Genomic DNA, 12,355 nt, shown 5'->3' on the forward strand with positions numbered 1-12,355 from the left:
ACAGTTCAAAAACATCAATTCTTCGGCACTCAGCTTTCTTTATAGTTCAACTCTCACATCCATTCATGACTACTAGAAAAACCATAACTTTGACTAGGTGGATCTTTGTTGCAAAGTAATGTCTCTGCTTTACACTTTTTTTTTTTTTTTGAGGACTTAAGATTTTAAAATAGGGCTTCATTATAAAATTGGCATGGTTGATTAACTGTATGTTGGAATTAAATTTTCAATTTTGATCTTACCATAATTTGTAGATTCAGTGGAGCCACTGACAAAAATCAGTGCTTTAGTACTGCTCGTTTTGGAAGTGTGTTATTATAGTTAAGACATGGCTATTCAGTACATCGTCTTTAAATTTTGAATGCTCCCTAGGAAGTGGTTATTTTTATTTGTTATATGATTAAGCAAACTTGTATCCAGTATTCTTGTATACTTTTATATAATGAAAATTTCCTACCATTTCAGAAATATATTGCATTGTAGGGATTGGGTTATGTGAAGAATTCTTTTGATTAAGTAGTTTTTTGGTGTTATGTTAATTGACAGGTCTTATTTGCTGTTTTGGTTTGAAAATAATACAAATGGTCATTTTATTTAAGCAAGTCCTTTTGGGTGAGCATAGTGCTTTATTTATTATATCTTCTCATAGTTCCATGTTCATGATCTATCAGTAGCATAATCAGCATTGACACAAAAATAGCTGGTGTTATCAGATATAACATGGTCCTCTTTGATCTCATCTTTTTCCTTAGGTCAGCTGCTTATTTCCTATATTCAGAGCTTAAAAAAAAATGGATCAAAGTCTTCTTTATTTGAAGTCTGCATGGTTACTTTTTTTTTCCCCCACAGCATTGATATTTGGGCATTAACAATTTATTAATATTTGCTTTTCTTCAATGAGCAGCTCATAGATCATAATGATGTACCTTCCCAGGCTTTTATGATGGAGCTGACAGCTCACCAGAGCAGCGTGGGGAACGTCTTGCAGGCAGGAAACCAACTGATAACACAAGGAACTCTGACAGATGAAGAGGAGTTTGAGATTCAGGAACAAATGTCCCTGCTGAATGCCAGATGGGAGGCTCTCAGAGTTGAAAGTATGGACAGACAGTCCCGGTGAGTGGAAGCCCAGGAATGAACACTGCTGTGAGATGGTGCCTAGTTGTTTTCTTTTAAAAAATTAAAAAAAAGTCTTTATTGAGTTTGTTATAATATTGCTTCTGTTGTTTATGTTCTGGGTTTTTGTCCACAAGGCTTGTGGGATCTTAGTTCCCTGAGCAGGGATCGAACCCTTACCTTCTGCATTAGAAGGTGAAGTCTTAACCACTGAAAGTCCCTGTTGTCCACTTTAACACAAGTAAAAATCTACATGTCTGTGGGAACAAGATAACCAGAGAACTTGCCTTGTCAAATTTTGACTCTTTTCTATATGTAGCATTGCTGGAATTTTTATGATCCTTATTTCCCCCTTGATAGGTTAACCAAATGAAAAGGTAAAAGTGGCCATACAGAAATCAGCAAAAAAAAGGGCAAAGACATTGTATGTGGACTTTGCAATATTAAAATTGGCTAACCATCAACTCTGACATGAAGATAGGGCTATATTATATTTATCTAGAATTACATTTTGTAACATTTTTTAAGAGTAGTTTTCCTCTACGGTTCATTTTATTTCATGTATTGTATGTTAAGGAGCAAATATTCCACTGCAATTTCCACCTATTTAATAGGCAGGAATTCCTGATTAAAGAAACAATGATTCTGATACAAATAGAGGGTGCTGTTATTTGCATTCTTGGAGTGCATTTAATTGACTGCATTTAGGAAGAAAATAATTTTTTTGCTGGTTTCTATATTTAAAGACTAAATGTTGCTTTAAAAGGTTAGAGAAGAGTGTGTTCCCTGCCCCATTTCCTTGATGCCTGGAGTGTGTGTTTGCCTTTGCAAAGGGAAGAAGGAGTGGGAATAACACTTTGCTCCCCTTGGACAGGCTGCACGATGTCCTCATGGAACTCCAGAGGAAACAGCTACAGCAGCTGTCCGCCTGGTTAACGCTCACAGAAGAACGCATTCAAAAGATGGAAACTTGCCCCCTGGATGATGACTTAAAATCCCTGCAAAAGCTGCTAGAAGATCATAAAGTAAATCTGGCTCATATTTCTTTTATACCTTATCAAATATGGAAAAGCAGCACTTAGAATTCTCGGGGGCTGATGGCATCTATCAGCGCAGAGCTGGGACACTCCTTCAGTGCACTCTTGTATTCAGTAGCTTGCAGGGTGGAGTGTGTAGGGATGTGGTTTTTCTGAGCCAGGGATGAAAGCGCAGGTCAAATTTTATGTGGGTATGTAGAGGTTTGTTATGAAAGTACATAGTGTTCATAAGATTCTTAAGGTTTTTTTTTTGACTCATGAGTGGTTAAGAACCCTAGTCCATTGCATGAATGCCATGTGTTAGAAAATAAGGAAACCCTCAGATTGATCTGTTCATAATCCTTCCAGGAAAGCTATTGCTTCTTTTCCTAGGTGAGGATTCATGAGTTTTGTGAGTGGTTTGAAAAGTGAAAGTTGCTCAGTCGTGTCCGACTCTTTGCGACCCCATGGACTGCACAGTCCATGAAATCCTCCAGGCCAGAATACTGGAGTGGTTATCCTTCCCCTTCTCCAGGGGATCTTCCCAACTCAGAGATTGAACCCAGGTTTCCTGCATTGCGGATGGATTCTTTACCAGCTGAGCCACAAGGGAAGACCAAGAATACTGCAGTGGGTAGCCTATCCCTTCTGCAGGGGATCTTCCCAACCCAGGAATCCAACTGGGGTCTCCTGCATTGCAGACGGATTCTTTACCAACTTAGCTATGAGGGAGGTAACAAATTTAGGACATAACTTTTCATAGTCAAGGAAGTGAAGTGAAGTGAAGTGAAGTTGCTCAGTCGTGTCCGACTCTTCGCAACCCCATGGACTGCAGCCTACCACGCTCCTCCATCCATGGGATTTTCCAGGCAAAAGTACTGGAGTGGGGTGCCATTGCCTTCTCCACATAGTCAAGGAAAGGTAGAGTGAAATAGCTTCTCTGCAAAGTGTTTGAAGAATTTTATTTCTCAATGAAATATCTGGATAAATGGGTAAATTAAGCTTTAAGGATACATTAAACAGAAAAACTCAAGGCATTTGACAACACTATTGGTAGTATTTGAATAAATTACCTATATACCTATATATATGTCTTGTGACCTGGCATTCTCTTCCCATGGAAGAGCTGGGAAGAAAATTGTCTCTGTACCCCAGTTGCTTTCCTGGGTAATGAATCAGAACAGCTTCTGACTATCAAATCACATTTGACTTATGTCGCTTTATACATTGTTGTACTAGATAAAATGATCTCTGCCTCTGTGTATTTAAATTTGGAACTTTTTTGATATAATGATTCTATATTCTTAATTCCTACTGTATGCACTCAACTTGATTATGTGACGCCTTTTCTCTTATTCTTTCAGCCAAAACTTGGAATAAAAATAACAAAAGTGACGACATCACATTTGCAGTCCGTTATGACATTGCATTTTCAAAGTGCTTTGGCTCATAATGAAATGTAAAGATGTATAATGGGTTTGTTTCCTTAGGAGAACACTTAGGCTAATGGTTGGAAATATAAACAGGATGCCTCATTAAGTGTCCTTAATTACTATTGACAACTGGGTAGATTTAAAATATATAAATGGGGAAGAGTAGACATAATGGTTTATCTGAATTTTTTCTATAGAGTTTGCAGAATGATCTTGAGGCTGAACAAGTGAAAGTGAATTCCCTGACTCACATGGTGGTGATTGTTGATGAAAACAGTGGCGAGAGTGCTACAGCTATTTTGGAAGATCAATTACAGGTAAGGACTTATAAAGTAGGATAGTGCTAAGACACCTGGGGTCTGAGCCCCAGTCACACATTGTTTGTATTCTTCACGTTCGGTCGGTCTGTTTATTTAGGTTAGTAAAATCATCTTCTTTAGGTTGTACTTCCCAGCTGGGGTTCCACAGCATGGGGGTTTATAGGAGAACCAAGGTATCATTCATTTACTTCAGCCTTTGGGTGTATGACTCACTGGAAATGACTCTGATGCTGGGAGGGATTGGGGGCAGGAAGAGAAGGGGACGACAGAGAATGAGATGGCTGGATGGCATCACCGACTCGATGGACATGAGTTTGAGTGAACTCCGGGAGTTGGTGATGGACAGGGAGGCCAGGCGTGCTGTGATTCATGGGGTCGCAGAGTCGGACTGAGCGACTAAACTGAACTGAACTTGGGTGTATGAAAAAGATTTTGAAGCTCAAGAATTGATCCCAGAATATGATCCACAGACTTCTTGCTCAGAATCACTTGACGAATTTGTTAAAATGCATATTTCTGGGCCTCACTGGGAGCGGGGCCCAGTGAATATGTAAAAAAATGTCAAGTTTGAGAATTTCAGTCATGTAGGATTTAATATCCCTGTTTTTTTAGTAGATCAATGTGTAACTGTCAACATCAGTTTTGGGAACCGACAACTTGCTTCTTTTTGTTCAGTGACTATAATGTATGTTTACAAGTCTTTATAAAGAGAGTTTTGGTACAGTTGACTCTTAAACACGTGGGGTTTGGGGCACTGACCTCTCAAGCAGTGGAAAATCCTAGTATAACTTTTACTTCCCCAAAACTTAACTAGCAATAGCCTATTGTTGACTGGAAGCTGTACTGGTAACAAATAGTCCATTAGCAAATATTTTGTATGTTACATACATATCTACAGATATTTTGTACATCCCTGAGTGCTTAACTTTTTCTTAATTTTTTTTTGATGTTACTAGACTGTGTGGTTCATTTCAAAGTTTTGTCACAAATCTTCAAAATTTTGTCCTATGTATTTATTGAAAAAAATCCAAGTATGAGTGGACCCGCCCAATTGTTCAAGGGTCAGCTGTATTTTATTTGAATTTGAATTACCTGATGTAATGTTGCCAGGTGATGATTTCAGTAACTTTCAGTTGATGATTTTTAGTAAGTGTAAATTATCGTATGGAATTCTTTTTCTTTTGCAACATTTAAAGCTGGGTAGTAGTTTTGAGATTTTGGTGCAACAGTATTTAGTTTTTACAATAATCTTAGAGGGAGGCATTCATGTCTTATTTAACAGTGAGGATATTCATAGTGGTTGAGTGGAGGCCCTGAGGTTTAAATAGGCAATGAGTTTTCATGTGGAGACAAGAGATCTGTCTTCTGGCTCTACGTTCTCTACTTCTCACAATACAAAGCCTATTTTGATAATAAAAATTGAAATAAGATAGTATGCTTTAAATAATTCTTGCTCACAGGTAAGTAATGAAGAAATAAAACAGAATTTGTTAATCGTTATTTATAAAGTGGTAATGAAGTAATTGGGAAAGTCATCATGAAGATTGATTTTTTAAATGTATCAAATTTATTTATTTAGTCTTGCTAATACTTATAAAATGCTCAAACTACCGCACAACTGCACTGATCTCACATGCTAGGAAAGTCATGCTCAAAATTCTCCAAGCCAGGCTTCAGCAATATGTGAACCGTGAACTCCCAGATATTAAAGCAGGTTTTAGAAAAGGCAGAGGAACCAGAGATCAAATTGCCAACATCCGCTGGATCATGGAGAAAGCAAGAGAGTTTCAGAAAAACATCTATTTCTGCTTCATTGACTATGCCAAAGCCTTTGATGTGTGGATCACAATAAACTGTGGAACATTCTGAAAGAGATGGGAATCCCAGACCACCTGACCTGCCTCTTGAGAAACCTGTATGCAGGTCAGGAAGCAACAGTTAGAACTGTATATGGAACAACAGACTGGTTCCAAATAGGAAAAGGAGGACGTCAAGGTTGTATCTTGTCACCCTGCTTATTTAACTTATATGCAGAGTACATCATGAGGAACGCTGGGCTGGAAGAAGCACACACTGGAATCAAGATTGCCGGGAGAAATATCAATCACCTCAGATATGCAGATGACACCACCCTTATGGCAGAAAGTGAAGAGGAACTCAAAAGCCTCTTGATGAAAGTGAAAGAGGAGAGTGAAAAGGTTGGCTTGAAGCATGAAAACAAAGATCATGGCATCTGGTCCCATCACTTCATGGGAAATAGATGGGGAAACAGTGGAAACAGTGTCAGACTTTATTTTTTGGGACTCCAAAATCACTGCGGATGCTGATTGCAGCCATGAAATTAAAAGACGCTTATTCCTTGGAAGGAAAGTGATGAACAACCTTGATAGCATATTAAAAAGCAGAGACATCACTTTGCCATCAAAGGTCCGTCTGGTCAAGGCTATGGTTTTTCCCGTGGTCATGTATGGATGTGAGAGTTGGACTGTGAGGAAGGCTGATCGCCGAAGAATTGATGCTTTTGAACTGTGGTGTTGGAGAAGACTCTTGAGAGTCCCTTGGACTGCAAGGAGATCCAACCAGTCCATTCTAAAGGAGATCAATCCTGGGTGTTCATTGGAAAGACTGATGCTAAAGCGGAAACTCCAATACTTTGGCCACCTCATGCGACGGGTTGACTCACTGGAAAAGACTCTGATGCTAGGAAAGGTTGGGGGCGGGAGGAGAAGGGGACGACAGAGAATGAGATGGCTGGATGGCATCACCGACTCTGTGGACATGAGTTTGAGTGAACTCCGGGAGTTGGTGATGGACAGGGAGGCCTGGCGTGCTGTGATTCATGGGGTCGCGGAGAGTCGGACATGACTGAACGACTGAACTGAACTGAACTCCTTGGCAGGAAAGTGATGACCAACCTAGATAGCATATTAAAAAGCAGAGACATTACTTTGCCAACAAAGGTCCGTCTAGTCAAGGCTATGGTTTTTCCACTGGTCATATATGGATGTGAGAGTTGGACTGTGAAGAAAGCTGATCGCCGAAGAATTGATGCTTTTGAACTGTCGTGCTGGAGAAGACTCTTGAGAGTCCCTTGGACTGCAAGGAGATCCAACCAGTCCATTCTAAAGGAGATCAGTCCTGGGTGTTCATTGGAAGGACTGATGCTAAAGCTGAAACTCCAACACTTTGGCCACCTCATGCGACGAGTTGACTCACTGGAAAAGACTCTGATACTGGGAGGGATTGGGGGCAGGAGGAGACGGGGACGACAGAGAATGAGATGGCTGGATGGCATCACCGACTCGATGGACATGAGTTTGAGTGAACTCCGGGAGTTGGTGATGGACAGGGAGGCCTGGCGTGCTGTGATTCATGGGGTCGCAAAGGGGAGCCGACTGGGACACGACTGGACACGACTGAGCGACTGAACTGAATACTTATAATAGTCTGTTGCTGTTTGGTGGAATTTTCTGTGTATCATGCAGTATAAACAGAAAAATCAAAACAATTTTTATAAGTTAAAAACTTTTTTTCATAATTTTTGGTACTACCAGTGAAGATTGTCTTGGCATGTAAAAATGGTTAAGAAATTAAAGATAATTATATCCTGAAAAAATGGAAGCCTTGAAAGTAGATATGTTTGCTGTATTTTGAAGATATATGTGAAACTGTCAAATTCTCATATAAAAACCACAATAAAATAGAAAAGAGCTGGAGTTTGGAGTCAGAAGTTACAAGATAGAGTTCAAGTTGTGCCATATTCTAACTGCGTAATATGAAATAGCTAAATTCTATGGAAATTAGTTTGTCTTATCTGTAATTTTATAGAATTCATCTGTATTATTTAAAGCAACTTTCATAATATTTTTCATAATTACTACTCTGTAATAAAGAACAATCGATGTCAAGAATTTCTTTAAGGATTGTGATAACTATCCCTTAAGGCTTTGTTGACAAAGGATCGGTCTTTCCTTTTCTAGAAACTCGGGGAACGCTGGACGGCTGTGTGCCGATGGACTGAAGAACGTTGGAATAGGTTACAGGAGATCAACATTTTGTGGCAGGAGTTATTGGAAGAACAGGTATGAAGCTGTATACATAATGGGCAAAATACATGGTGAATAGTAACCCATCATTAATTATTGCATATGAATAAATCACTTATATTTCTTCAGAAGGAAAATTTATAAATAATTATTTATTATGTTAAAAGTCATATTTCAGTCCATTATGCAGTTTCTTCTTAGAGATTGCATTATAAATTAGCTCTATTGTAATAACAATTTGACCTTGTTCATTAGTTAGTTTTTAGATATGCTAATTTTAGGATTTACTTGACATAATTTTTACTGCATATGTGTTGGATAATGTATTTGAACTTGTAGCCATACAGCCTAGCATATGGCTTGTGCTCAGTACATAATGATAAATGAATCCACTCAGTACTTTGTGAACTTTAAACCTGTGATTTTTAATCAGAATAACTGCTGTAATTAACAAGAAAAATATTATTTAGCAACACCGATGATTGAACATGTAGCTAATTTTTTTCCACCAAGGATTAACATAGAAAATGAACCTTTGGTTCAAAGCTGCCACTTAGAGTTTTCAGTCTGATTGGTGGCCTCTTGCCCATCTCCATCCTTCCAGAAAATCAGCCATCAAAACAGAATACAAATAAGCAAGACTTTTCTTCAAAATGCCAAAGCGTTGTGGTGTAGAAAATAAACAGATACTCTGTTCCCACATCCCAGGATCCACTGTGATTCTTTTAAATGCCTTTTATTTCCATCCACCAAAGCAGCTATATTCTTTTCATGGGATAAAAACAAATGTATGCTGTTTTTATTAATTACTAAATATGGTGGCAGAGAGAACTCTTGAAAAGCATGTTGCAAAATTTGTCCTTATGTGAATTGTAAGGTACTGCCACCTGCCCTCAATCTTTGACCAGAATCGCATGATAGACGTGATTCTGATTTCTGAAATATTTACATTTTGCTCTCAGTTCAGTTCAGTTCAGTTGCTCAGTCGTGTCCGACTCTTTGTGGCCCCATGAATCACAGCATACCAGGCCTCCCTTTCCAGCACCAACTCCCGGAGTTCACTCAAACTCATGTCCACAGAGTTGGTGATGCCATCCAGTCATCTCATTCTCTGTCGTCCCTGTCTCCTCCCGCCCCCAACCTTTCCCAGCATCAGAGTCTTTTCCAGTGAGTCAACCCGTCGCATGAGGTGGCCAAAGTATTGGAGTTTCCGCTTTAGCATCAGTCTTTCCAATGAACACCCAGGATTGATCTCCTTTAGAATGGACTGGTTGGATCTCCTTGCAGTCCAAGGAACTCTCAAGTGTCTTCTCCAACACCACAGTTCAAAAGCATCAATTCTTCGGTGATCAGCTTTCTTCGCAATCCAACTCTCACATCCATACATGACCACTGGAAAAACCATAGCCTTGACTAGATGGACCTTTGTTGGCAAAGTAATGTCTCTGCTTTTTAATATGCTTTCTAGGTTGGTCATCACTTTCCTTCCAAGGAATAAGTGTCTTTTAATTTCATGGCTGCAATCAGCATCCGCAGTGATTTTGGAGCCCAAAAAAATAAAGTCTGACACTGTTTCCACTGTTTCCCCATCTATTTCCCATGAAGTGATGGGACCAGATGCCATGATCTTTGTTTTCTGAATGTTGAGCTTCAAGCCAACCTTTTCACTCTCCTCTTTCACTTTCATCAAGAGGCTTTTGAGTTCCTCTTCACTTTCTGCCATAAGGGTGGTGTCATCTGCATATCTGAGGTGATTGATATTTCTCCCGGCAATCTTGATTCCAGTGTGTGCTTCTTCCAGCCCAGCGTTCCTTATGATGTACCCTGCATATAAGTTAAATAAGCAGGGTGACAAGATACAACCTTGATGTACACCTTTTCCTATTTGGAACCAGTCTGTTGTTCCATGACCGGTTCTAACTGTTGCTTCCTGACCTGCATACAGGTTTCTCAAGAGGCAGGTCAGGTGGTCTGGGATTCCCATCTCTTTCAGAATGTTCCACAGTTTATTGTGATCCACACAGTCAAAGGCTTTGGCATAGTCAATGAAGCAGAAGTAGATGTTTTTCTGGAACTCTCTTGCTTTCTCCATGATCCAGCGGATGTTGACAATTTGATCTCTGGTTCCTCTGCCTTTTCTAAAACCTGCTTTAATATCTGGAAGTTCACGGTTCACATATTGCTGAAGCCTGGCTTGCAGAATTTTGAGCATGACTTTACTAGCATGTGAGATGAGTGCTATTGTGCGCAGTTTGAGCATTCTTTGGCATTGCTTTTCTTTGGGATTGGAATGAAGACTGACCTTTTCCAGTCCTGTGGCCACTGCTGAGTTTTCCAAATGTGCTGGCATATTGGTGCAGCACTTTCACAGCATCATCTTTCAGGATTTGAAATAGCTCAACTGGAATTCCATCACCTCCACTAGCTTTGTTCATAGTGATGCTTTCTAAGGCCCACTTGACTTCACATTCCAAGATGTCTGGCTCTAGGTGAGTGATCATGCCATCGTGATTATCTTGGTCGTGACGATCTTTTTTGTACAGTTCTTCTGTGTATTCTTGCCACTTCTTCTTAATATCTTCTGCTTCTGTTAGGTCCATACCATTTCTGTCCTTTATCGAGCCCATCTTTGCATGAAATGTTCCCTTGGAATCTCTAATTTTCTTGAAGAGATCTCTTGTCTTTCCTTTTCTGTTGTTTTCCTCTATATCTTTGCATTGATCGCTGAGGAAGGCTTTCTTATCTCTCCTTGCTATTCTTTGGAACTCTGTATTCAGATGCTTATATCTTTCCTTTTCTCCTTTGCTTTTTGCTTCTCTTCTTTTCATGGCTATTTGTAAGGCCTCCTCAGACAGCCATTTTGCTTTACAAAGATTTACATTTACTCCTCTTTTCTTCAGGCCAAAAAGTCACATAGAATAATTGAAATTTTACTTTAATGATTGTAAGGAGACTGATTGCTCTGGAATCACTGTGTTACTCTTCTTAAAATAATTTAAAATTCAGAAAGAATCAAAATTTGGTAATTACAAATATTTAAAAATAGAGTGGCTAGGAGTTTGGCCATTTATTATGTTAGGTTTAAAACTGAATTGCTTTCTGTTAGTGATGGAGGAGGAATGGAAGGAGGAATCTTGTTAAAATGTAGAATGAAGCCAACATTGGTACTTAATTGACAATTTGTTGTTACAGAGAATAAGACCAATCAGCTGTGTCTGAATTAAACAGTCTTTCAGGGGATTATTGTTCACTTAGTTGCAGAGGCTTTAAGATAGTTAGAGATGGGCTCTGAGAATTAGTTCAAAATTTCTCCAGCCAAGTGTGGCCAGAGGGATATTCTGTGATTGACTTTAACTTGCCTTTCCAAACTTTCCCTCTTTCCTTTCATGTACTCCGTGTTCAAATCCTGAATTCCCATTTTGTGGCTCAATCCGAGACTGTCATGGCCACGAAGTTAGTGCTGTTTCTTTTCAGTGCTGTTGTCTTAATGCCCGGTCCATGGTAGATTCCTTATGGGTTTTGTATTGTTTTCATTTTGTTCGAAAGAGCGAACTAGTTTTCTAGTCTCTGTGTTTTTGTTTAAGTGTGGCATCTGCCTTGAAATGTCTTTTTTCCTATCTATTTTTAGGTTCTCCCCACCTGGTACCAACTCTTTTGAGTCCGGCTCCTACAAGGGCCCTCTTGCCTAGTGATATTTCAGCCCATAGAATGAAACTGTCTGGTTCAGAAGCAAAGGAGAATTTCATTCTTTGATGAAAGAATGGAATGGACTGAGCTTGCACTCCCGTCAGTGCTCTCCCGGGCAGTCAGTCATTGGTGGGGCTGATTTAGAGGGTTCCTGCTGGCGGGAGCGGGCAGAGTTCTTGTGGCTCCAGATCACAGTGCCAGTTGCAGCCTCTCTATGCCTGTCTCCGCCATCTTGGACTGAGGCATCCCACACAACACTTCTGCACACAGGCTGCCCAGTTGAGGTGTTGGGCACAGTGACTCTCCTCTGGGAACACTAATCCATCCTGTTGGGTGTGAGAGCTTTGTACACTGTCCCCTATAAGCAAGTGAAGCTAGATTAAACCCAAAAGAGGTCAGACCATGTCACCTAGATTCCACCTTATTTTTCCCCGTATCCCGGTGGGCTTTGCCAGTGACGTATCCATCAGTGACCATGAAGTCATTTATGAACTCCCTCTCCCTCCCCCACTGTTTCAAAACTGGAAGCAGTCTCCTCGTGGTGTCTGCACTTTCTGGTGCCACGGGTATTTTTGTGGTAACTCTTACTACATTGAGGACAGAATTCATATTTATTTTCTTAATATTTGTCCTTTTCTGGGTGAAATATAAAGGCAGAGAATGGTTATTAAATAAACTGATAAATCAAATTTGAGAAAGAATTGATTCCAAACACAGAACCAAGGGTTTCCCCCTCA

At 39.8% G+C, this 12,355-nt stretch overlaps 1 protein-coding gene across 10 annotated transcripts in view; it reads left to right on the forward strand.

Moving 5' to 3' along the window:
• Positions 1-12,355, forward strand: part of UTRN (utrophin) — a 567,941-nt gene that overhangs the window by 145,857 nt on the left and 409,729 nt on the right. For all 10 annotated transcript variants that reach the window (XM_055433618.2, XM_055433617.2, XM_055433621.2 and 7 more), the window contains 4 exons: positions 935-1,116; positions 1,991-2,141; positions 3,763-3,882; positions 7,866-7,967. In XM_055433618.2, coding sequence (XP_055289593.2) covers positions 935-1,116; positions 1,991-2,141; positions 3,763-3,882; positions 7,866-7,967 — 555 coding nt within the window. The remainder of the gene's footprint in view (positions 1-934; positions 1,117-1,990; positions 2,142-3,762; positions 3,883-7,865; positions 7,968-12,355) is intronic.

This window comes from Moschus berezovskii, chromosome 10 (assembly GCF_049115385.1).
Source record: "Moschus berezovskii isolate FMDL1 chromosome 10, NW_MosBer_1.0, whole genome shotgun sequence".
Classification (NCBI taxonomy): Eukaryota; Metazoa; Chordata; class Mammalia; order Artiodactyla; family Moschidae; genus Moschus; species Moschus berezovskii.